Raw genomic sequence first — 26947 nt, 5'->3', positions numbered from 1 at the left:
TTACCCCTTTGTCCCACCAGTTTGGAGGAGGAGGGGACAGGCAGGATGTGAGACCAGCTGGTCATCAGCTCAGACAAAGAAACCTGCTGAATGTGCTCTGGCACCCAAAAGAAACTGATCTCTCATGCAGCAGTTTGTTCAGAGACTCGCCAGCTCTTCATTTCCTACCATTTTTATTTTGAACAAGCCGAGTGGATCCTAGTAGGTTTGACTCTTTCAAACCTACTAGGATTACTATGACCTGGGTGACTGACAACCTTCACCAGTAAGCTGAGGAGGTGATTACATCGGTTTGGTTTTCTCCATTCACTATGAGAACGGGGGCCACCTTGTGCTAAAACAGCACAGGGAAAGCATGTTTTTAAAAGTCTTGTGCTTGTGAACAGCAGTACATCGATTTCTAAATGTATTGAAGCAGATAAAAAGGGGACGAGCCTGAAAAATTATGTTTTCCACTGCAGAGCAGGCAGCGTCAGGTGCAATTTATCTTTGGCATTAGCCTAGATCAGCTAGTCACCGGGGAGAGAGTACAGCATGAGGACATAGTTACATATGTATGCTCTAAATTATAGCAAACACCCTTCTCACACACACACACACACACACACACAGTGTGTGTGTGTGTAGAACTCCTTTACCTTTACAAGAACTTAGAGCAACAATGATACACAAGCTATTTTTCAATGCTAGTAAAGATAAAAAACAACTTTGTTAAGCTAAGGGTGAAGAGGCCAATTTCTAAATAAAGAGAAATCACTCAGATTTCTAATTTATGTGTTAAAAACGATGCATGAGGTGCACTAGTACAGGCTGGGGTAAAACGTGTGGCACTGAGGGGTGATTTCATGGCTGGGTGACGTCTTAATCTGCCCTTTAGTCACAGGTCTGTCAGAAAACACACACAGACAGAATGGTGACAGCTGACGATTAAAAATGATGCACAGTCACCCTTCCTATTCAATGGCCACATAACAATCTGCTGAATTTAACGCAATACATTTTTGCATCTTTGCAAATTAAGACAAAACCATGCAAGTCTCTTGATTGAATAAGAATGTTTGTATAGTCATAGAAACTCTCAAATGCCCCTTTTTACATTAAAAATAATTTTGAATGCTAGATTTGACGTCAAACAAACCTAGAAGTTTCTGTTGGGTAATAGAATTGGGTAAACATACATAAAACCTGTTTGGCAACGTCACATGGGGACACACCCATCAAGTATTTGCTCCTTGATCAACAAAAGAAAACCCAGAAACAGGTCGATGAGTCAAGGCAATGTATTGGCTGCAGGCTGCTGCACCTGCACTCAACCAGAGTCCTGTGAAAAACACTTGATTCTGCTGTAACTGCAAAAAAGGTAGAAAATGAATAAATATTTGAGCCCAAGTAAGACCAGAGCAGAATACACAGACAACACGAGGAGCTGGGACACTGGATATGAGGGGGGAGAGAGAGGGGGGCGATCAGACCATTGAATGGATCTCTTTGTAACCCATCATGGGACTTCAGTAGGACCAAAGAATACAATACTCTTCTCAAACATGATCACTAGATTTATAAATGGCTAAAATACACAGAAAATAAAAGCAGGACAAAAAGATATTTACCTTTCTACTCTAAAATCCCAAACTACACCAATCAGTGACTGAAAGTGTCTGGATACCCACTTGAATAATCAAATGCCCTTTTTAACTCCCTCAGCTGGTTTAAAGTTTTAATAATCAGAACAGATTCCTTAACAAAAGCTTCTCAGATTAATCAGATTATCTGAAGACACAAAAAATAAAATCCCAGATGACAAAAAATTACAACTACATTTGTTTGTTTACGTTTCATCAGCTTAAATTATGTTAGTGTGTGTGTGTGTGTGTGTGTGTGTGTGTGTGTGTGTGTGTGTGTGTGTGTGTGTGTGTGTGTGTGTGTGTGTGTGTGTGTGTGTGTGTGTGTGTGTGTGTGTGTGTGTGTGTGTGTGTGTGTGTGTGTGTGTGTGTGTGTGTGTGTGAGTTCCTGAATCCCATAAACAACTGAACTGATATTCAAAAATCTCTCAAAATATGCCTATTACGATAAAGTTTTGAAGTAAACCTCACTGAGGATAGACAGCCAATCCTCATCCAACTCAAGTTTGTCAATAAGTCAGGTCAGTTTTACAATTTGATGTTTCTGCAGCAGAGGGGGTGCTTCAAAAACACATTCTGAGATAATTATGTTACAAGAGTTGACCAAAATTACTAACTCTTAATTTAAGAGGATCTTATGTTAAAACTCAGTCCCTGTGTTTAATGATCAGGGCACAGAATAGTTTTAAATACAATTATTCAGAAGGTCAGCCACACGGCTACAGAAAAGACACCATAAGGCTTTCCTGAGATTAGTTTGCACAGAACGACTAAACTGAGCTGTGACACAGCATTAGCAGTATTAGCGGGGTGTATGAGCTGGTATGAAACTACGTACCAGCTGCCTACTTAGAATACTTCATAAAATCTAAACAAAAAGTCCCACCTTAATCTGTTGCTATTATTTATAAAATAATCACTCCCTATTTAAGACCGATCTACTAAAGACAATTATTTTCTTGTCCTAAAACATTCCTGATTCAGTCAAATGCATCAACGGGAAGCATAATCTGCGGTGGATAAGCAGAGCAGAGGGGGTGAGTCACAGCAAACTTAAGAAACTATCAGGACGACTAAATCTCCATCTGTCTGCGATGTTAAACCCCTACCAGCACAATCTAGACCAATCCACTAACAGCAGCATGCCGATTCACCATCAGACAGTTCCACCATTTGTTAAGTAAATGTCAGACATGTTTGGTTGTCTCATGTTAATGTAAGACAATGTTGTTCCAACATTTTATGACACCTCAACTGGGCCTGCTTGACTGGTCACCTTGCTGGTGAACGTGTCCCAGAACAGCGACAGAGGTAACACCTGTGACAATGACAAATGCTCCATTCAGACGCACTGAATAATCAGATGAGCAAAACCAAACTGAGCTCTTACAATGGAAGCTAAAAATAGCCCAAGACTGAAAAGTCTGTCCACAGACCCATCCCTGAGTGGAATACACAGCGACAGGAATGGGGCACGCAAACGTGAAGAAGCATCCAGGTGCTTAGCTTTGAGCTTGAAATGGTAATGCCACTCATTGTACAGTCAAGGCTCTTCCTCTGAACTCTGCGGGTCTGACCCTTCACACCGCTTCCTCGCTAAAGCCCTACTGCCTCTGAGGACCAGAGAGGATCCTTATGCTTTGTGTCTGCTCGCTACGCGTTTAATGTGACCACACAAGACGTTCTGTCGGCATGCATTCATGTCTTCTGGATGAAGCAAGGACAACTGAGAAACAATGTATACTAGGGCTTAAGAAATTCCTTAAAGACCAAGTTCACCCCCCACCCACCCACACACATTCCAACGCTCCTTTTTCAGGAACTAGAAATTAGCCGGAGCAGAAGATGGCAAGATTTGGAGTCTTACTTCCTGATATTCAGACACCTCCCCTCTGATTGGCTAACAGCAACATGACTACCACTGACTGCGACATCCTCTGCTCTCTCTTGGACTCTAAACCAACACCAGCTGTCCCCGTTGCAAGCTAAGATGGGCTAGTCCATGAATGAAAATTTTCAATGTGACGTAGATCTGACTGGCTTTTCTAATCCAAGCGTTTCCCGTCTATTTTCTAGCAGTGGCTAATGAAGGAAATACGAGTAGAAGACCACTTTCACGTTAAACTCAGAGTGATTGATCATATAAAAAAAATTAAATTGTAAAAAACGTTCTCAGTGAACTTGGGTCTTTAAAGGGATGCATTCTGCAGATTTACATTAGATAAAATTTTAGCACAATATCTGTAAATTGACAGTTATACCAAATTTTGTGTTTCCTGAGGTCTGTGGTGGCCATATTGAACATGTCTCTTTCTGAAAGTTTAATTTATCCAGTGGTTCATGAGGTATTTCACCAACAACCCCACAGAGGATACTGTGTTCTTTTACTTCTGAGCAGCAGGGAAACTCTTAGGTGTTTCTAAAGCTTCTCCCAATTAATTTATGAAAAACCCTGCAGGCAAGTCTGGTGGTGGTTGGTTTTATGCATTTAAAAGAAAAAGGGGTGAATATTTTACCAAATAAAGACAAAATTATGTAAATGAATATTAAAAAACAAAACTTGGCATCAAGTAACTTTGATCAGTTGATCAAAAACACCTCAAATTAGACACAAGTATAGTAAACAATAAACAAACTAAATAAGGCCAACACTTCTATAGGTTTCTGCTGACCTTAAAGAGTTAACACTCTTCATTAGCCACTGTGCCACTTGTCCCTTTCACCACAAAGCTAAAGCCATGAAATGTGAGAGAGACTGCTGGTGTCTACGACTACCCTAGTCTGTTCATTTAAACTACCTGCCAGATCCCAGTCACAGCCAGGGCATTGTCCTAGAAAAAACACAATGGTTTCGTTCCAGAGGGGAACCAGAAAAACTATCCTCCTCTTAAAATAAACAGGCAGCGGACTTTTGTCACGTTTCAGACTGTAGTGTGGGTGTGGACAGCTTTGCATGTCATTCCACACATGCCTTCCTACGAAGCATCCAAGCTAACTGACACAAGCTGCATGTTGTGAAGCAGCGGTCTTGGTCTGAGTTAATGGGAATAATCAGTTGTGCAGCTTATCTAGTGAAAACCTTATTTTATGTCAATATCTTGACCTAGTAGGGGAGAATGACCTAACTTTTACATCATTCATTCATCATTTTACACCATTCAAGGATATAGTGATCTGATCCGAGGAGGTGTTGGTCAGGTGATATGCTGCTGGTGTGTTTTACTACTTACTTTACCTGGAAATGGACCTTTGCTCGGGTGAACAAAACCAGAAACACCCAAGTGATGCGGGGTGAACTTGACCTAGCTTTGTTGTAAATGACCGTTCAGTTCAAACCTACTCGCTTTTCGTCACGTAAGATACGCTAACCATACCTTTGGCAGCTCTTTGAGTTGGTTGGAATCGAGCAGAAGTTCCTCCAGGCTGCGGCTGTAGCGGAAGATTTCATCAGGGACAGCCTTCAGGTTGCAGTGCCGCTTGTCCACTGACTCGACGTGGCGGTTGCAGCGCCACAGGGGGATACACTTCAGCATGTCCGGCCGCAGAGGGGGGTTTGGTTGCCGGTACTACTGAAATCTCCGCATTAGAGGGTGCAGACAAGAGGAAGAAGGTCGCTGGGAGAGGTGGTATCTTGCAGGAGTGGGCTCACCCAACGTCAAAACACAGACTGTTGTGTTCCCACGAAGATCCGGAACAGGAGGCCGAAATCCACTTAAGACACAAAATAATCCTTTTGATCTGTTAGCGATAAATTCCCCGTGTCAGTCCATTTGATTTGTTTAATGGTTGTCCGTTTTGTCCCGGCGTCATCCAGCCCGGATTTAAAATGAACGTAAACAAAACTGAGCACTCCCACTGGACTCAAGTGCTACCTCACTTTCTTGCGCTCACTTTTTCACCCAGAGCAGCGTTAGCTTGTTGTAGCACCATCCTTGAATCGGTCCGAGGCTCCGCAGAGGCTAGCTCAAAAATCATGAAATAAAAAAACAGCTAGGCATAAAAGAATAATTAAACTTACGAAGACAAACGTGGTGACTTAAACGACAACTTAATTCTTTGTGACACGTAAACAGCTATGACTGAGTAGCTTACACCTTACACGGTACGAGTCAGCAGAGATTATCCAAGTGGAGAAGCGTAGTGATGTGCTAGTCCTCAGCGGGCGTGTTAGCAGGCTAGTTATAGTTAGCCAGTATCGGCTCACTCGTCTTTGTGCCAAGCTGCCGTTAGCAAACAAGGGATTAATAACTATTTAGAAACACTCAAATTATATGCAGTAGCAACATCCCAAAATAAGTTTAAAAACAAACTAGGGAGAGTTCGCTTCATCCAGTCCTGGTAAAATCCCAATAGAGAGCGCACGAGCTTCGGCAACAGCCGCGCTTACCACCCCTGTTGAGCCGAGGCAGGCCGGTTCATCGTGTGGGGGGCTGGGCTAGGCTCCAGCTTGAGTACCGCCGGTTAGCTCCTCTGTGGCAGAGGCCACGCATTACTTTAGCCCCACCTAGCGGCTTTTGGGGGTATTTCAACTGAGAATGTCTACAAAACTCGAAAACCAACAACTCGGAAAATATGATAAATATATAAATATATGACAATTTTGATAAAATAATATATTAAAAACTATATCAGTTGATGAAATTACTTTAGAATAACATTAAAATACGTTAAATGGTAAAACTCAAATCAGGTGTTAACAGTAAAAATTTGAAGTGAAGCAACATTTAAAAATTCAGTTTCTACATTTTATTTAAAATGCAGTTTTCACATAATTCATTTGGAGCTACATTTGTCCAAATCAACAGGGATACTCTTAATGGTGATTAAGAGGGAGGTATGTAATTTAAAAGCAATTTAGTGGATCAAATGTTAAAATAATTTCTTCTGACAATTTATCAAGATTAAATTTGAACATATTTTTAAAATGTAGCTCATAAAAGTTAGCTTTTTAGATCCAGAACAAATTTACCAGCATCCACTTTGTCATGAATATCTGGTATAGTATTGGTAACTTTATAGACATCTACAATTACCAGAATCACAATAGGACTCGTTACAAACTGTCTATAATCTATAAACGGCTTTCAGTTATTACACATGCATCATTATGATTGCTTATTTGCTTTCTTCTTTGCTATTAAAAAAATACAACTAGTTTTGTTTTTGTGGACAAATAACCTTTAATCGTAGAAAGGAACAAACTGTTTACATGTCCTGGCAATTAACAGAAAACTAAAGAGCTAAAGCAGGGGAATAAAAATGATAAACATTTTACAATATTGGATTACAAAAGTTTAAACCTTGCACACAAAGAGTCTTCACAGATCACAAAGCAAAAACAAAATATGAATTTGAATGAATTCTCCCAGAAGAGCTTTCAATATGAACATCCATAAAAAAAAAAGGGGTGACAATAAAAACGTAATTACAGGTTTCAGAGGCCTGCATCTTTAGCTGCAGTGAGAATAACCCAGATGACTTGGTGATGGGTATCATACGGGTGCTGGTAAATCACGTTATGCAGACAAGTCACTGCTGTTGAAACGATCTTGGTCATACACTTCTGCTACCACTTTGCGACCCCCGAACCAGCGGTCATTCAGGGCTTGGATAGCTTTGTTCATCTCTGAGGCCGCGGAAAACTCTACAAAGATTTTAACAATGATATCGGCATCTTCTTCTTCTCCTTGCTTCTCCTGGTAGATGATGACTCGGTTGACGGTGCCAAACTTCCCACACTCCTCCGTCACCTCACCTTCCAGGTCGTCGTCGATGTCCTCCGGTCCAACCATGTTTCGAAGCACCATCACTGTGGACTGAAACACAGCATTACACATTAGAGCTTCTCTCTCAATAAAACAGGACCGAATAAGAGCTTTTACGAACACATGAACATGTCACCTCCGATTTTCTGAGTAACTTCTGCATCACCATGTGTCTGGCACTGCTGCCTGAGATGCTCATGTGCTCTTGGTCACTCAACATCTCCTGCCCCGTACCATCCTGGAGGCCCTCCTCTTTCTCTTCTTTCTTCTCTAATTGCATGGAGCCACCAGCTTGGTTAGACAGGACCGGTGGTGATGCAAGAACAGGGTTCACAAGACCGACTTGGGGAATCACCGGAATGGGAGGACGCACTGGGGTCACGCCTGTTTAGAGAAGGGGCACAGGGCACAATGCAAACACACTCGCTTTAAGAAGCAAGTAGTTTAACCATTTAACACCGATTACAAAATAAGTGAAGCATTAAACCCAGTCCAGAAAACACCCCGTGTCTACTAAGACATTTGAGATATAATTGAGCAATTTTCTTTAACCATCAATTCAAACCCTTCAATCCATTTGAACGCATCCTTAAAAGAACATCTATGAATGAGAGATGTATTGAGTGCACGGGGCGCTCAGGCCTGTGATGTCATCTCGGTGTGAATTCTGAGAAGAACGAGGCATCATGCGTTGCCATTGTTACACAATCTTACCGCCAAGCGAGGCGGCAGCACAGTGATGGCTGACATGTGGAAGGGTAAGCCGGCTTTGCAGCTCAGGGGTGTGCAGTAATGGTGACGTACAGTTTGACACCAGCTGGCCATGAGATTTAAAGTGTAAACAATCAACCTAATCATTGCCACGGAAACGAGAAGCCAGGCTAATCTGTTCAACGTGTTTTGAACAGTGTCAACAAAAGAGAATTTTTATTTATTGTTTAGAAATACATAAACAGGATTTCACTTCCAACGTTTCTGTGTTGTAAACAATTTTAGTTTCACCCTCAAGCATTGGATCCAAGTTAGACCGCCTTGAAACTCAAGCATTTCAAGGAGTTCAAGCACCCATAATCAGCTGCTGTAAAAGAAAATTACCATGATGATTCGCCTAAACTCTGGTTTGATAAGAACAAACTCACCCGTGCAGTACATACCTGTGATTACACCTGGTGCCTGGGCGGCCATTACAGCCTGCGGTAATCCCATCTGCTGACCGAGAAGCTGAGGCGCAGCCAACGCCCCTAAGACTGACGCACCAGCTACAGCCTCCTTAAGAGAGGGGGGCCGGAGACATTAGGTATGGGAAACACACAGAGCACAGCACAAGGCAACACAGTCAACAATCACACAACAAGACAAAGTGTGAGCGCAACCTCAGGTGTATTCAGTCAAGATCAGCATTACTGCAGGTTAGTAACAAGACTTTGGCTCTGGATAAGGAGCTCAACGATCAGACTCCATAAAAACACACAAAGACTTTCATGTAGAAAATAGGGATACTGACCAAACAGTCTTATATTTAGGAGCTAACTGAGCAGGTTTCATTTACATCTTTGTAAAAAGAGGCCTTCTCCCAGTCACACCAGAAAAAGTTCTACTCTCATTCCATCTGCGCTCATATCTAGCTAGATCTGAGTCATATTTACCTGGAAGGCCATTAAATCCCTTTGGAAGGGATTCATACTTGCCTGGGCCGTTATCTTAGCGGTAGCTGCCGCTGCAGCAACAGCTGCAGCAGGTGGCAGCCCACCTGGGGTTGTGGGGGTCAGTAAGGGCATCGGTGGAGTCACTGCTTTGCCAACCCTTAAGTATTGACCCCCCAGGTCAAAGAGGTTCATAGAGGACACAGCATCCAGGGCTGACTGAGGTTTTTCATACTCTGTTGGGTGATTAATTAAAAACATGGTTAGTAGCAGAGCATCAGTCACACAAGAGCATGGGAGAATAACCCCCCCCACGCTCACCAATGAAACCAAAGCCTCTGTGCCGCCCAGATGTGGGGTCTCTGGCTAACGTGCAAGATTTGATCCTCCCAAAGGCCTCAAACACACTCTTGATGTCATCGTCCGACAGGTCGGGGTGGACAGATGCTACGTAGATCCGGTTATAGGCGCGCGCCTCCTCTGCCAGCTGGTCGATGATGGGTTGCGCCTGACCGATGTTACTTGGCCGCCCAACCTATAGTACAGATTAAAGTACGAGGGGCTTCTGAATGGGGGTGTGTGTATAACAGCAAGGGAGAATGCACCGATGTAAAGCTCTGTGTGTAAAGCTCTGTATTCCTGCAGCCCTAACATTCAGTAGCTAAAACGACAGCTTTCCCAGTTAAGAAAAGCCACTATTATGAAATGTGTGTGTGTGTGTGTGTGTGTGTGTGTGTGTGTGTGTGTGTGTGTGTGTGTGTGTGTGTGTGTGTGTGTGTGTGTGTGTGTGAGTGAGTGAGTGAGTGACCTGATGAACTGGTGACAAACCTTCCAGTAGATTCTGCTGAATGTGCTGTGTTACAGTTTCTGTCTGATCGCCTCTGTCTTTGCAAAAAAGCACAAGGTCCCTGTCTAAGACGAGCATCTAGGTGATATTGACATCTGTACTAGAGCTGAGGCGGCCGAGTAACACCACCCAGGCGCAATCCATCATCAGCACACCTTGGTATCAGAGTGATTTCAAGCGCTGACGGCCATCCCACTGGAAATCATCACTTAAAACAAGCTACAAGAACATAGCACTCATACGTTAAACACACACACACACACACGTACAAACACGCACCTAGAAAAAAAAAAAAGAAAGATATTATACATCAGCATATTTTAATTATCCTTAAAATACAGCAAGAGTAAGAGAAATCAAAAGTACCTTAATGTTTCTTCCCCCCAGCATGACCGAGTTCATCTGTTCCAGGGCCAGCTGAGCAGCCTCTGGCACGTCGTACTCCACAAAAGCAAAGCCCTGAAGTAAAAAACCATAAAAAAAATTCATCCACAACCATTCAATGTAATCCTAAATTACACTTTATAGAAAACTACAGACCTTGTGCTTCATTGTAACCGAATCCCAAGACATGTCAATGCTCTTGATCGGGCCGAAGGGGGCAAAGGCCTGTCTGATGGTGTCCTCGCCCAGCTCGTAGTATATGGAGCCCACGTACACGCGACACATGATAGCCAGCGCACGTTGCCGCTGAGCTGCCACCTGACAGTTCGGAGGGGGAAAAAAAAAAAACGCAATAAGCATTAAAAAGTAAAATAAAGACAGCTAAACACTCACACACACACACATTAATGTGTATTTTTAATTGGGCTTATTTTTCCAAAAAGCCAATTCCAGAATTTGGGAAGTCTGGACAGGTGATTGGAGCAGTAAAGGGATGATTTAATCAACAGATAAGCTCTACTAGCATGTGTAGCTGCTTTCTAACACTGATGTCGTCAGTGGGCTTAAAGTACAGCCTCCTTTCTTATGGAGGAAAACACACTGAAGTGATCAACATGCACAGCCCTCAAAGATTTGGCTTCAGTAACTGACCTGTAATCCAGGGATGCAAGTAAGGTAACAAAAGTAATCGTGGCGCTCAAACGAAATCCAAACAAAGTCTTGATGAAAGCATTCAAACTCTTCTCAAGTTTACGTTGAGGGATGCTTTTATCAGCAAAAGGAGATGTTTTACTAAAGCCTTTAGCGTCTAGGCTGCTTCTCCTAGATTCAGTTTTACGCTACAGTTCCCTAACTCGGATGACTTGTTCACCGACAAAAAAAAACAAACTTGACTGAGATGGCAAAAAAGATCCCTGTCACACAAGTTCTCTCATTTTGGTCCACAAAGGGATTGCTATCCCTCTTTTGTCCCATGCCAGAAGCTGTTGGTTTTAAAACAAGCAGATGCATATTTTTCAAAAAGACGTGCCTTTCCTCCCTTTTTGGAACTCTTCAACAAATAAAAAGCCTGTTTCAAAGGATCATATTGTTTAAAAAATACCATGTTAGGAAAAAATAAATGAAAAAGCACAAATACAAGTTTCCACAATTAAGTCAGTCATCTCAAACCTTGCAGACGTGGCTGCAAGGACACTCGCTGCATAAAGCAACGTTTCTTTATAAAATATGCATTCTTTTGTCAAGTCAAAGGCAGGGACTGTTGCCAATGCAACCAGTAAAAGAAGGGTAACAGCCCTTTTCCATTGGAAATGCGCACAAGAAAAATAATTTAATAATCTATTGACCGATTGTAAAGGTGAGAGAGGATCTCCAAAGCCCATTGTCACTGCTGCCATCTGAAAGACAGTAAAGATGAAAAAAGTGCTGAAAAGTAGGTTAGATACCTATTTGCTTTGCTTTTTAAAGAAAGGTCAATGCTTTGCAAGACAGACACAGGCGGTTAAGCTAACACTATATTCAGACCCTCCCTTTAAACAGCAAACATTCTGAGGATTTACCTCATCACTACTTCATAAATCACCACACAGCAAATCAGAAAACCACGTCCCCTTTTAAAAAGTGCAAAGCATTTAACACGATAACCAAAGCCTTCAGGATGATCATCTCCATCTGAAAAAGAGCAGAGGCACATGGTCTACACATGTGTTCGTTGTCACAGCACCGGGGGAGAAAAGGGAGGAAGACTTCCAAGAGAACTAACGCAACTCCGACTTCTGGTATTAAGAGACGCCGAGTTTCTAGAGCACGGACAGATTAGGATATTCTGTCACAGGAGATATGTCACATTACAAAGTTTGGCACAGAAACACAAGTTTTCTACATCTCACCTGCAGGTTGGTTAGCTGCTGTTGCTGATGGGCAATCGTCTGCTTCACCAACACACTCTTAATGCTTTGTTCCATGGCATACTTCTTTGCCTAAAAGAAAGAAAACCATGTTTAACTGCATTTTTGACAAAAATTTGTAATAATAATCTACGTTAATCAACCTAGGTTAATTGCTTATTAAAATCAGGCACATGTCATTGCGCAATGCTTTCTGTCACAAACATCTGTTCTGTTTTGTAGCGCTGCTCGTGTATTGGTTGTGTCGCATTGCTGCAAAAACGTCGCCATCATAGGGGCGCTTTAATCTGTGCCATCATTCTTTCTCTGCTCTTTGTAAATACCAAAAGAGAGCCATCACAAAAGGATGACAAACAAATACCAACAGCATCTGAAACCTTACCTAACCTTTGAGTGGATCAGCTACTGAAGCGACAAACTAAAAAAAACAAACAAATTTAATTTGCATTCTACTGCATAAACTGTGTTAGGCCTTCACTTTTAGCTTTCCACTGAACGTAAATGCTTCAGGAACATTTGTGATTGATAATAGCAAGGTGGGGGATCAAATTATTGTGTAACCGGCAATCAATTAGCCAAATGTAGTGTTTTATGTTGCATTCATCTAATATTTAATCTTTAACGTTATTGTTTCTGCGTGCGGGTTTCCATTGCAGTAGAAAGGACAGGTGAGGTGAACAGGTGTGCTGCAGAGATGGGATGTGATTAGAGTTTTCCTGTGAATGCAAAATTTGCATTTCAAAAATGTCTCAACTGCATCATGGAGTGCATTTACATGCAGCCAGTAACCCTTTTAAAACCCAAATATTCACAATAACCCGGTTCCGCAGGTCCATGTAAACACCGCCAAACACCCGGATATGCTCATAACCGGGTTTTTAAAAACCCGGTTACTACACCTGGGGTAACCCTTTTCTAACCCGAATGTTTGGTCGTGTAAACGCATACCGGGATATCCCCATCAAAGCGTGTGTTCTGCGCATGCTCTGTTCGCAAGGAATCTTGGTCTTTTGAGTAGCGAGACGTCTTGTATGCGCCAGAACACCGGAAGTAAACAACAAGTTGGGAGCAAAATGGCGAGTCGCGGCACAGCACCACACTTTTGGAGTGACGAGGAAACTAAAGCGCAAACAAACGAGGTCGTTATCTCTTCCGAACTGGGAAACATGTTGTTGTTTTCACGTATACCGGAACAAGAAGAACCGGAAATGACACATACTGCGTCTGGACGTAGTCCATACGTCCTGATGCTACCCCAACGTCCGCATTTATATCGGGTTATGCAGGTTAGGGGTAACTCTTTCTATTTATGCTTGTAAACGGGTTATGCTGATCAACTCAGAAACCCGAATACCGACCTTAACCCGATCATAACTCGGATATTGGCTGCATGTAAACGTAGTCATGGATTAAGGTGGAGTGATCTGTTTTTGCAGGTGCACTCATACTGCACAGTAGGCAGTATGCGCTGCCAATACAAGCTGCTGTGGCGCGTCAGACAATATTTAATCTGAAACCATATATGAAGGCAGTGTGATTTAACTTGTCACCAGCTAATCGTGGCTCACAGCTGGTGTGTTGGAGATGGACGTCACTAGCTACCATTTCTACCTCATCTCAAAACCCTCCCCAGTCAAGTCAGGCATGCCCTAGGGCTCTGTCCTGGAGCATGCCTGAGCACAAAAGAGATCCAATTTCTACCTACATTATATTATTTATATGGACTCAGCACAGTGGGGATTCTTTTGAGCAGAGATGCAGAAAGCGGCAGGCAGACCGCTGATTATTCATGAACTCCAGCTGCGTTCTGCAAACGGGCACAGTAACATTGTCTAACTTTCTAAATGGTAGAGGTGCTGAAAAAAAATCGATTAAAGTCACAATCAGGATTCTTATTTATAAAGATTCAGAATCGATTCACAAAGGTTCAGAATCGATTCCAAGAACTCAAATATTTGGCATGTTATAGGTTTGAGACGCACTTTTTTGATCTTTGTTAGGAGAGTCAGTACGCAGTTTATTTTTGTGGTCCCATAAATTGAGATGATTTATGTTTGAATCTGCTGATAAAAGGGCACTTGAATGTAATTTTTCCATACTCAGAAATCTGAGATATTCTCATATTTATTTTCTGAGTTGATAAATGAGTACTCAGGATTACTCATGTAACTTGTTTCTACACACACTTGAAAAGTATTTGACCATATTACTTTCAAAGCTACTGTTAGGTAACTACAGATTTGTTATATTTTACAAGGTAAGCAAAAACAAATGTTGCCTTTTGGTCAAAAGATTACTTCTGTTTAGTTTTAGAATCACTTTATTTTACATTGTAAATTTGCATTTTTGGAGCATGACCAGTTTAAAGTCAAATAAAAATGTCCCATAGCTTTATCGAGAATCGATTCAGAATCGAATCGGCACCCCAAGAATCGAAATCGATCAAATCGTGACTTGCTCTAACCCCTCCTTTCCACTGGAGCTGTGACGGAGCCATCAGCAGCACGTCATAGCTGCTGATAGGAACCGCTGTGGTCAACAGAACCTTTTCCACCGGAGCCGTCAGCAGCGCGAGTCGGCCGCGTCTCAGGAGCAGCATGTCGCAGCCCTTACGCGCCGGTTCTATTTTCTATGCGCTACGCCTTTGAAACGGGTCAAGTTCAACATTTTTGGGGAAGGAAAGACAGGAAATCGGACGCGGAAACGGAGCGAAGCTTCCCGAGATTTTCAGAATAAAGAAACGTACTGCCTTCTGGTTGCTTTACTTTAAAAAAAAGTTATCACCTAGCTAGCGGTCTCCTTTGCTTTTCCATAACGGACGACGAAAGGTTGATTACTAAAGTGGAGAAGTACCCAATCCTGTTTGATCCCAGTCACAGTTTTTATAAAGACAACGTCAAGAAGGATAACGCATGGAGTGACGTATCTGCGGGTTTGGGGCAAGATGGAGAGTTTATGGTAATTATTAACGTGATTTCTTTTGTAGCTTTCTCCTGCTTGCTGTTGTGTTTACTGACAAAGTCACGCGTGATTTTGCTAATGTCGCGTGACTTCGTGCTCTGTCGGTGACAGCTGTTCCCCTGCTGCTTTGCGTCTCGTGAGAAGGGCCAAGCAGCAGAATACGCGAGCAAGACGTGCTGCTGCAGTAACGTGCTGCTGACGACTCCGGTGGAAAGGAGGGGTAAGACTCACATCCCTACTAAGTGGCGTTACCAAAAAACATATAATTAACACACAGTCATTCGTGTCCGTTCATTTTCTCTCTGGTAAGTTCTGTCTGTATTTGAGCATGACGTGTGGACGCGCACACGCTGCAGCACTCGTCACTGGCGCAGCCGGGCAGCGCAGCGCAGACTCCGCTTTTTTTGCGGTCAATAGATAATTTTGATCTGCTAGTTAAAAAGTTACTTGTGAGGTGAAAAAGAAGGGAGCAGACTGGAGTTTTTCTGGAGGACTGGGAGATGCAGGAAGATCAGAGACAGACAGGACAGGAAGATAGAAAAATAAAAACCAAGAAAACAAAACAAAGTTCTTAAAAAATAAAATGTAGGTAGATTGATCCCACTACACGTTTGTACCTGTATAAAGCAATAATTTATCAGCATGTAGTATTTATATAGTTGATACAATTCAGATCATCTTCAATACTCCGTCCCATGCCCAGGGACGTATCTAAGCATTTTGGGGGCCGAGGCAAAATAAACCCCTGCCAGGTATTTTAAGTTGAAGTGCTATCTGTTTTTATATTAGACTTTTTATACTTGCAATAAAGTCCAAAAGTGAAGAAGTTCTGTTATTTATTACTTGATTGTTTAAGCTACCTCACAGAAATGATCTGTTCTTAAAAATAAAAATAAAAAGGTATTTAAATAAAAAATAAGGAACTTTCTGGAACGGGTTCTTCCTTTTCTTTTCTTTTTTTACGTATCAAAAGTATCGGATCGGGACTCGGTATCGGCCGATTCTCAAAATCTAATGACTCGGACTCGGAGCAAAAAACCTCATCGGGACATCCCTATCAGAAATAGACAGTTTCACCCTTTTCAAATTCAGACTCAAGACACACCTGTTCAAATCTGTCTATGACCTGTGATTTTATTAGAATTGTTTATTTTTCTGTGTTTTTTTCTTCTTTGTGCTTTATTGTTGTTTTAATGTATTTTACTGATTGTATTTTCCTGTCAAGTGACCTTGGGTGTCCTGAAATGCACTTTTAAATAAAATGTATAATTATTATTACTTTCACCGAGCTACTAGTTAGCCATGGCTAGAGCTGGGGAGACGTTGTGTGTTAATTCCCACGGATTACCAGCAAAAGGAGGCCAAAGTCTAAAGATAATGTTTAAGAAGCCCTCTGTGTCGGAGCATCTCAGAAACGCGTGGAGAACTACATCGCTGTTAGTAAAGTGTTGTGGAAATCAAGTAAACAACGCTGATTTAGCCACTGGCAAGCGCATGAGCGTATTGGGCGAGACGGCAGGCTGCAGGAAGAGAGGAGACTTGAGTAGAAGTACTTTGGAATTGATATGTTGGGACTGGATCGGGAGTAATGGTACTAGGAAAAGACGGTAGAACAACTTGAGGTGAGTTTGGGAGTCAGAGACACTAATCGGAGGTTGGCGGCCAGCTAATAGCAGGCGGGGATCTGAACATATGCGGCTTCCTTGTGTTGGAAATGATGACGAACTGACAAATTTTGTGTCTTTTGATTTAATGTTTTTTTTTTACTCAAACTAACAAGTACAGGAACGGTGTAGCTATACTTTTCTATTTCTTAGTTGAATTAGCAGACTCCATGCTTCCAGGGCGCACTGCTGCCCTCTACTGGTTCTTTCAGGTTACAGTCGTAGACCAAACGAGTAACGTGGAGCTTGTCTGTCCCTAAACAGCTACTGTATTTTAAGATGGTGGATGACCATGGAATATCAACTACAGTTTATGTATATAAAAATGTATAATTTCAAGTTGAGAGGAATATTTAGAATTGATGCTGGTGAGAAATATTAGCTCACAGTGTTTCCCCTAGGAATTTTTCCAGCTGTGGTGGTGGTGGGGGGGATTATGACATGTCTCACCTTTATGTCAATATAGGGCTGCTCGATTATGGCAAAAACAATCACGATTATGGTGACTGAAATTGAGATCACGATTATTTAGGACGATTTTTCAATTTATGTTGATTTTATTTGTTTTTATTCAGTCATAAAATTGCTCAGGGCACAATCAGGACAAATATAAGAAACAAGATGATCACTAAAATAACTCCTGATTCCCAGTATAAAAAGACCAATATACTTATAGCTCATAGTTTATGACCCAAGGGCTATAGACCTTGGTTTAACTCATTTAAGTCTAACCAGTACAGACCCTAATACCAATATCTTGCAAATGCTGACAGCAAGAATTATACAGTGGCATTTATAACAAATAAATGCAAATGAACAGATGTTCACAAAATGTTGCATAACATTTATTTAGTCGTGTTAAGTAGGGCTGTCACGGTAACAGCAAAAATGAAATATCGCAATATGAAGAAACCCACTGCGCTGCATCATGGGCCACCGCGATTACTGAACTTGGTTCAACTCAATGATGCATGTTGAGAAGGATGGCTGCACTGGTATCAAAACGAAACGTTACTTCGCTAGAGCTGAGGAAAATAATCAAATAATCGATGCATCGGGATGCGGACATAAATGATTCTGCATCATAGAAGAGTACGCCATAATCGATTATAGTGGAATGTAGTTTTGTTTTTTTAATGGCGGCACCAGCGCAGATCCAAATCTGTCAGAGTGAGCGTCCTCCACATTTACCTCCGCCTTAATGTGGTACTGCAGGGCTGAGCGCTAGAGTTGTCACCCGAGACCAAACCGGAACCGAATCAGCCCGACCGGTTCTGTTGGATTTGGGCCGTGAATTATGTTAATTGAGCGGGTTGTCGTGCGGCGCGCTCCGCTCGCTCGATCAGCGACAGAGAGAGAGACACTGTCTGCTCAGAGAGACGATCGGAGGACGCTCCTCCAAACACGCGTTATTATTTTCATAATTTAATTATTTCTCCTGGAAGGGCTCAGTCAGACTGCTTGTTGTAATGTAGGGAGAGCCGGTCTTGGGGAGGGGGCGGGGTCAGTGACAGCGGCTGCAGCGTGATCGTCTGTCTCTTTTATTTAGGGACACGGAGAAGTTAAAAGGAGAGAGAAATAGAAGTTCTTGTTCCACTTTATTATTTTGTGTCATGAAGATAAACTGATGTTAAACTCATCTTAAAGAGAAACTGGGAGGAAGCTTTGGTTCATTTTAAGTTACAGGAGATCTGTCTCCTATCTGCTCCTCCAGAGACAGCATGGACATGAGGGTTACATGGTGAGGGTCCCACAGGACAGGTTAGTGGAAAGGTTTGTAGTTAGCTGGTTAGTGAAGGAGATCCATCAGCTGGGTAATTTAATCCTAATCCAGCCCACAGCCTTCTGCTGGTGTTATTATCAGAAAGAATAAAACACACATCTTAAATATTATTGGAAGTGTAGAATTTGTTTTGCGTTTTATTATTTTCTGCATCAAACAGAACTTGATTCATTCTCCAACATTTCAGAAACGAACCGCTGGGTTCAAATAAAATAACAAACTAAGTCAAACATTTCATTTGGTGTTATTTCTGACACCCTTCAACTGTGGCATAAATATTTGAATCTAGAGCTGCTCAGAGACATTAAACACTCATATATGAACACATTATGGATTTTATTATTACATTATGTGTCCTGTAGGTTTTCAGTACTTTTTAGATTTTGTGAGTTTTTGCAAAGCGTGTTTTTCTCAGCCTGAGGCGTGGTGTTGAACCAGGAAACAGATGTTTTACTTTGTTAAATCTTCTTAAATGTTTAAAATGTTTTGTCCTAACCTGTTGTGAATGGAGAGCTTTTGAGGGATGGCAGGTTGTGTCAATTACGTTTTAGATAAAAAAAAAATAAAAAGCAGTTATCTGACATCTTCTATTTATCGATGAAAACAAATCAATATGAAATAATCGTGATGCATCGTGATGCATCGGGATATCGAATCGAATTGAATCGTTGACCCAATAATCGTAATCGAATCGAATCGGGAGACAAGTGAAGATTCACACCTCTATACTTCGCTCCTTTGGGAGCACTTTGGTTTTCAGTACGTCAGCTGCTGCGCAGCCAGAGTCCTTGGCCGAGACAGAGCTGCCACCTGCGGCAAAAAAATAATAATAAACGCTCGGAGACCTGCTGAAGTCCCGGACAAGCACTGCTTCTGCAACCGTCCTGAAGAGAGTTTGAGCTGAGCTGGAGTTCACTCGCTACCTGCAAGAGGAATGCATCCATCCTAAAGAAACCCCCCTGACATGGTGGAGCAACAACCGGGAGAGATTCCCTTTGCTCGCCAGAGTCGCACGCAAGTACGTGTGCGTTAGTGCAACGAGCGCACCATCCGAGAGGGTTTTCAGTGTTGCTGGAAATGTTGCCACCCCTCTCAGATCCTCTCTCAAACCGTATATAGTTAACATGCTGGTTTTGCTTGTGGGTAACAAGGACGTGACCGAGCTATAAAGCACCATCATTCGTGTGTGTGAAAGTGAAAGTGAAATGATAGTGCCCCGTGCCCGGTACATGTAATTTTTTATGCTTGATTTTAAACAACTAAACAAAATGGGGACTTGTTTCTTATTTGTTAGATGCTGCAGCCAAATTTGCATTTAAAAGTTTAACCTTCTCCTGAATTTTGTTGTTTTTAAGTTCAGTCGGACTCCGACTGTCGGAGAAACAAATGTTACTGCGATCTGTGTTGTTACTGCCCTTTGATCTGCATTCAGTAAAGTGTTGTAAAAGAAGGCATGGCAATTTTTAACCTTTTTTAAATGTGTAAACATTATGTTTAGATAGTACTGCAATAAAAAGTACTGCAATAATATCGCACACCGCAATATTAAGTCACCCTGAATCACCGCAGGGGGAATTCCTCAACTGCGACAGCCCTAGTGTCAAGATGCTGTAGGAGAGTGCACTAGCACTGTGTCCTCAGAGAGATTAGTTATTAGTTATCAGCGTGAGGAAGTTATTTCTACCTTATTTATAAACTATTTATTTACAAGTCCATCAGTTAATGTAATAATTGTCCCAACCACAGCTGCACCCCCACCCCCAACCCGGTCTCACAGCAATCAGGGGCACGCTGCACGTGTGTTTAGCATGCCGCACACACACATTTAGCCATTTTTAGTGGCTCAGGAGTCCACAGGTGCGGTGTGTGTCACTCACTCTGGTGAATCCAACAAGGAGTCTGCTCCGAGAGCAGTTTCTTTAGCGACTGACACATCACTACATCATTCCCTTTCCTAATGTCCTGAAGAACGGTCTGGAGCGCAGGCGGAGTGTTTAGCTAACCTGCAGGAAATGTCAACGACAGTTATCCAGAAAGTAGCTAAGGGTTACCAGAGATGTTTCTGAGGTGTTCGCTAGGTACTTTTAAGTTAAAAAGTGAAGAAGGGGGTCTGAAAAGCTGTTGGAAATAGCGTCAAAGTTGCCAAGTTGGCAACACTGTTAGAGGAGCGCTTCATTTGCAACTCAGGGCAGCGCAAGTGGGAGGAGCAAATAATCGGCTTGTTTTGTTTGTATAATCGTTCAAAACGCAGATCGTAATTGTAAAATTCGATTGAGCAGCCCTATGTCAATATTGTTTTTAGGGATGCACCGATGGATCGGCATTTGATCGTAATCGGCCGATAGCGCCCCTATCGGTTTTGATCGGAATTTTCAAAATAGATCAAAGCAAACCGATCAGGTAGGGTTGTCACGGTAACCAGTGTAGCGGTAAACCCCGGTAAAAAAAAAAAAGTTGACAATAATAATAACCGTCTTGTTTTTTAAAAAACTATATTATCTTGGTGGGTTTACCGTGGCTGCGGTGTAGGCGCGGTGACCCTTACCAGCCACCGTGTCATCGGCTGAAGTTGCCGGCGGCACACGCACGCTTTGTTTACAACAAAACTTTCTTGAAGCTAAAGCTGAAATAATGGTCAAAGGAGGAGACGGCAGCGCTCAGGAGGAAATTTATTATCCCTCAAAGAAGACAAAGTCGGAAGTATGGGCATATTTTAGATATTTGAAGAATGCCGAGGGAGTTTATAGAAGACGGACGGCTATCCTGTTTGCAGCACGAGCAGAAAAAGTGTCTGTGAAAGGCAGCAACGCTTCAAATCTCATGACACATCTGCGTGACCATCACCCACAACTCTGCAGTCAACGCAAGGCAAGCTAACGTTAGTGTTTTAGCTAAAAATGCGTGATCCGAGGATTTGGGTTGAGGGAGAATGCAACGAGTCGCTATATAAAGCAGCCGCAGCGCCGCTACCTGCATATAAACCGTGTCGCGGACACCCCCATGTTGAAATGACGCTATGCATTATGGGGCTCCCAGGGGCAGATAAGAGTTGGTCTCTCTCCGAGAATAATTATGAATTTAACAATGATTACTGCCTGATGACATTTTCCCACATCTGCAAAGCTCACTGGAAGGACACAAACCGAGGACGATATTTTCCTGATATAGGGTTTATTACTCAAGTAAGGGTAAAAAAGTATATGATTAGAAGGCTACTTGAGTACTGAGTATCATCTGATCTAATATTTTTAAATGATGACATCAAACAGACATAAAATAAGAAGTTATGGGCAAATATTGGTATTTTAAAGACTAAAGGGAAAAAATGTAAACAAATAAACAACATAATTACAAAATAACACATTTTAGGCTAAATTTAGACAAAAACTGAGGACAATATTTCCTGACATACAGAGTTTATTTAATTGTGTGAAAATGTAGCACGTTTAAAAAAAATACCGCGATAATGCGAAAACCGTGGTAATTTTGGTCACAATAACCGTGAGGTTAAATTTTCACACCGTGACAACCCTAATACAGACCATTTTAGATTAGGTTACATTTCCTTTATTCCCAGATTATGTAGTTTGTAGCACTCATTATAATGTTGTAGAAAATTTCTGGCCAATCCACGTGATCGGTATCGGTGATCAGCATTCTTTGATATCGGTATCGTGATCGGCAGCAAAAAACCTGATCGGTGCATCCCTAATTGTTTTATTTGATGCACTCTACTTTGAACTGCACCAATCTAGCAACTGCTGCATTTTAATAACTAGTATTAAAGGTGAATACACCAGTAATTGCACAAAAATAATTTTTGTTTTAAACTCTCAGTGACACTTTGCAGGGGGGATTGGTATTTAATTTTTCTTGGCATCTGGAAAAACATCTCCTTCTGCCCCCTTTATTTTGGTCCAAGATCATTACTGGGCTGGCCCTATTAAAAACATTCTACACCCCTGCTTAGTAGACTTAATGAAGTATTTTTAAGCTAGTATAAAAATGACTGAAACACAAATTTACATATTTGGCATTACTGACCAATATCTTAGATTTAATTTATGTGTTAAGAACATCAAGATGCATTACAGTGAACATTATAATAAAGTGCATTTTTCTAGTGCAGAGAGGAGACAACTCAAAGAAGCACTGATTTGATCTCATTTCAGAGAAAAATAGAACAGGTCAGATGCATCTAATAAATAAAATTAGTAACAAACTCAGGAATCAGTTTCTTTGCTTCATTGTTCTGGTGCCGAAAACACTAATGTGGATCAAAGGAGATACACAGATGAATGCACCTCTTATTTATTATTTGGAAATGATTGGGTGTGGTTTACATCAATACATTATTTTAAATCTGAAATTGATATGGAATGATCAGAAGTTGCTATGTGTATTGTTTATTTGAAAAAATATTTACAGAGCAGCCTCAGAGTTGAGAGTAAATATTTTTGATCACAATAGTAAAGGAACTATTACAGAACAAGTTTTTCAGTAAAATCAGAACATTAATATTTAAGTGCATGAATTAATGCATCTGAACTCATGCAGTAGGAACTAGAAAATATGAAATACTAGAACCATTTTATTTAATTTGATTAAACTGATTTTTTCCTAACGTTGTTGGCATTTTTCCCACACACAGTTAAACAAAACAATGTTGATTGAGGTGTGTGTGTGAGAGAGAGAGAGAGAGAGAGAGAGAGAGAGAGGGAGAGTTAAAATAATAATAAAAAAACCCGACCGGAGCGGAGGCAGTGACTGACGAATGCACGAGTCGATTTCAGCTCTGTCTTGTCAAATGCACCACGTACGTTACGAAAAAGTAACTTTAAATATTCTACCAAAAAAGAGGAGAGCTGAAGAAAACCTAGGGAGTACTGAAGAAACGTGAGCAACAGTGACGCAAGCACCAAGAGATCCGTTACAGTGTGTGTGTGTGTGTGTGTGTGGATGGGCCGGAGGACTGAGATCCCGGCTGCAGTTTTGTGTGTAGAGAGGGGCGTGCGCTCTATGTGACTGGCCAATCACAGTGTGTAAAGACAGTCAGTAACCCAATAAGGATTTTCCTTCAGCACGATTACAGATACTTACGAGTTTTACTCGTTTTTGTCAAAAATGCTTTATCCGTACCGGATACTCGTCTGAAATGAGTATCCGGCTCATCCCTAGCTGTAACCACCCTGCCCTGCCGCCTCCTCCTTGCTGCCTGCCGGCTGTGATCACAAGCAACAACAGAGTTGTTCCCGCTGCTTCTTTGGGAAACGGCGCAAAAGGGAACAAATAAATAAATAAAACTAGGGATCTTGTAGGCGTGGCGCTGGGATTTCAGCCGTGGCAGGCCGCCACGGCTACGCCTATGTACGGGAAACACTAACTCACCAATATTAGAATCAGCTCCTCTAAATCTGAGACCATGGTCTTGATTCGGAAAAGGGTAGAATGCATTCTCCGGGTCAGGGATGAGGTCCTGCCCCAAGTGGCAGAATTTAAATATCTCGGGGTTTTGTTCACGAGTGAGGGAAAACTGGAGCGTGAGATCAATAGGCGGATTGGTGCTGCATCTGCAGTGACGCGGGCGTTGTACCGGTCTGTCGTGGTGAAGAGAGAGCTGAGTCAGAAGGCAAAGCTCTCGATTTACCGGTCGATCTACGTTCCTACCCTCACCTATGGTCATGAGCTTTGGGTAGTGGCCGAAAGAACGAGATTGCGGATACAAGCGGCCGAAATGAGTTTCCACCGAAGAGTGGCTGGGCTCTCCCTTAGAGATAGGGTGAGAACCTCGGTCATTCGGGAGGGGCTCGGAGTAGACCCGTTGCGCCTCCACATCAAGAGGAGCCAGTTGAGGTGACTCGGGCATCTGGTCAGGATCCCTCCTGGACGCCTCCCTGGTGAGGTTTTCCGGGCACGTCCAACCGGGAGGAGACCCAAAGGTAGACCCAGGACACGGTGGAGGGACTATTTCTCTCCCCTGGCCAGGGAACGCCTTGGGATTCCCCCGGAGGAGCTGGCCCAAGTGCCTGGGGAGAGGGAAGTCTGAGCCTCTCGCCTTAGGCTACTGCCCCCGCGACCCGACTCCGGATAAGCGGATGAAAATGGATGGATGGAGAAATATTAGTGAAAAAGGACAAGTTTGTGAACTGGAAACAGATGATTTATAGTAAACTGGTAAAAATATCACACATTGGGCCTTTAATGCATATTTGTTAAAATTTAAATATTCAGCCAAAAACTGTCAATGTTACACCCCTTTCTGGTAAAAACTCTACTACATTTAAATAAAATCTGCCATCGCAACTGGCTAAGAGGTACCCTATGACGTTAGCTGGTACCATATGATGTCACGATGTCGCTAGGAGCCTGTGTGTGTTTGTTAGTGGCTCCACCCTCTCGGTCTGCCAGGCAATGCCCCCTCGTGACTAATTTTTCAAAGAGGAAATGGGAGTGGAGTTAGACTCTGTTAGGGGTCCCTTGCTCTTTAGAAATAAGTGGTTTAGAAGACAATGAATTAAAATATGTCAAAAAGCAGCCAATATCTATAGAAAAAAATCGAAGATCACCAGAAAGCCTGGTGAAATGCTAATTGTGATACATAAAAAAATAAGCCTGGCTCTTTCTGGGAAGCAACACGAGGCCCAACTCCAGACCTCTGCACCGTGTCCCATTGGGATGCATCATGTTAGATTCTCACCCTCTGAAGTGCCTCCTGCTGCTCTGGAGTGAGAGGCGGTAGGCCAAGCTTGGAGCCTGTGCCCTGTCCATTCTCCATCGTCAGAGCTTCACCTCCCTGCAATTCAGAAATGACTAAATTAACTGATAATAGTGCTGAGAACAAACGTGTTTGTGTCCCGTACTACCACAACTAAGTTTTCACACGAATAACAAGGTAAACAGAAATCACATCACAAATGATCTTTAATAACACTGATATTGAGGATATGAACCCGGATTTAACCCAAGTGGGCTCAGATGAACTCCTTACTTACGCAACTCTAATCGTTGGGTCCACCAGACTGAGACGGGAAAGCCCCCAAGGGGAAGAGCACTGATGGGGAAGCTTTAACAATTCAACACTTTCTAGGGGGAAATAAAAAATGCCTTCAGACTAATATCGAACACAAAAGGTTGCTTCCATCGCTTTACAGTAAAACGTACACTTGGCCAACCCGTTCTGCTTAGCTTTGGTCAGCTATGGTAGCTGCGATGCGCCCGAATATTAATGACTTTCAGCCATTCGGTGAACAGTAGCGTGCTCATGTGTAAGTCTTTGTTTGAAAATGAGTCTCACAATGTTAAACACTAACACAACAGCCTTAATTATCAAATCCAACAAGTTTGAATACGCTATAAACACCGCAATCTGACTAACAGGGCCTGGTTTTCTATTCATCTCACGGTGCTTGATGCTAACAGATATTAGCTCACGTTAGGCATTCATCACTATGGCGCGTAAAACGAGCTGCGTTCTCCTCAAGTATACTAACAAACTATTAAGTGCAATTACATTCCACAAGACATTTCCGTTTTAATTACGCAGCAAACGACATGACTACATGAAAACTTATGTGTTTTTTAAACGCGAAGTGTATTTACCGCAGTCTTCGTAACCGCCATCAAGCACACCTTTCACACAAGGCCCACACGCCGCAACGCTCGCGAGACTTCCTGATTTTCAATAAAATATATCGCGAGAACTCACGAACTCGTGGTGGAAAGAAAACGAAGGTCGTTTTTGTTCCAAAAAACTAGATTTGGTTACATTTGTTTTCCAGAGAGATTGTATGTTCTGCTTTAGGGACTCTATTTTTTTTTTTACTCGATTAACATATAGACCAGGGACATCTAAAGCGCTGCTCTTAAAGAGACAGTGTCTTCATTTCTAGATTACTAAAACATGAACATAACAAGAAAGTAATCTTTTTCTGTAAATTGTATGGAAGCGTATTTGCAATACACTTCAGTGAAAACCTATATGCATGTCGATGGTGAAAATGCATGCATAACCAAATGAAAACCCAAAATTATAGCGTTTTCCCAACTTCTACAGAGGAGCAATTTGAGAACGCTCACCGCGGCTCATTAACCTTAGACCTAAAACATAAATGTAATTTGAAAAATTATATAGATATTGAGCTCTGAGAGTGATTTAAAACCACAAAACATACTCCAAGCTAGCCCAGGGAACTAGACCAAATTATTGCCTTACAAAATTTTAGGAACCTGAGCAAACCCTACAGCTTTCTGGCTGGCCAGTCACAGCTCCCATAGATCACTGTGGTTGGTCCACAGTGGAGGGCCAATCCAAACATCTGAGTTTCTGCATCCGAAAACAGGAAAAAGATTTTTGATTAAGGGCATAATTACT

At 42.1% G+C, this 26947-nt stretch overlaps 2 protein-coding genes across 27 annotated transcripts in view; both read right to left on the bottom strand.

The window, feature by feature from the left end:
• The window catches only part of scrib (scribble planar cell polarity protein), a 72770-nt gene extending 67382 nt beyond the window's left edge, over positions 1-5388 (bottom strand). For all 20 annotated transcript variants that reach the window (XM_054751427.2, XM_054751432.2, XM_054751435.2 and 17 more), the window contains exon 1: positions 4997-5388. In XM_054751427.2, the coding sequence (XP_054607402.2) occupies positions 4997-5155 (159 nt within the window). In that variant the 5' untranslated portion in view covers positions 5156-5388. The remainder of the gene's footprint in view (positions 1-4996) is intronic.
• A 1389-nt stretch (positions 5389-6777) lies between these two features.
• Positions 6778-26279, bottom strand: LOC107382565 (poly(U)-binding-splicing factor PUF60). 7 transcript variants are annotated; one of them, XM_015954760.3, is made up of 12 exons: positions 26176-26279; positions 25569-25659; positions 25274-25369; positions 12151-12240; positions 11608-11658; positions 10418-10579; positions 10244-10336; positions 9352-9565; positions 9034-9266; positions 8542-8656; positions 7524-7771; positions 6778-7438 (listed from the first exon to the last, which is right to left on the bottom strand). In XM_015954760.3, exons 3-12 carry the CDS (start codon positions 25349-25351, stop codon positions 7139-7141), a joined length of 1584 nt encoding a protein of 527 aa, XP_015810246.1. In that variant the 5' UTR covers positions 25352-25369; positions 25569-25659; positions 26176-26279; the 3' UTR covers positions 6778-7138. The 7 variants fall into 7 exon arrangements, with proteins under 7 accessions (XP_015810246.1, XP_015810248.1, XP_015810251.1 ...); XM_015954762.3 differs by having other exon boundaries at positions 25574-25659; XM_015954765.3 differs by lacking the exon at positions 11608-11658.
• Between the last annotated feature and the right edge of the window lie 668 nt (positions 26280-26947).

The sequence above is a fragment of the Nothobranchius furzeri genome, chromosome 7 (genome assembly GCF_043380555.1).
Source record: "Nothobranchius furzeri strain GRZ-AD chromosome 7, NfurGRZ-RIMD1, whole genome shotgun sequence".
NCBI lineage: Eukaryota > Metazoa > Chordata > Actinopteri > Cyprinodontiformes > Nothobranchiidae > Nothobranchius > Nothobranchius furzeri.
Note: the sequence above shows the minus strand (reverse complement) of the source record. Positions and strands in the feature narration are given on the sequence as shown.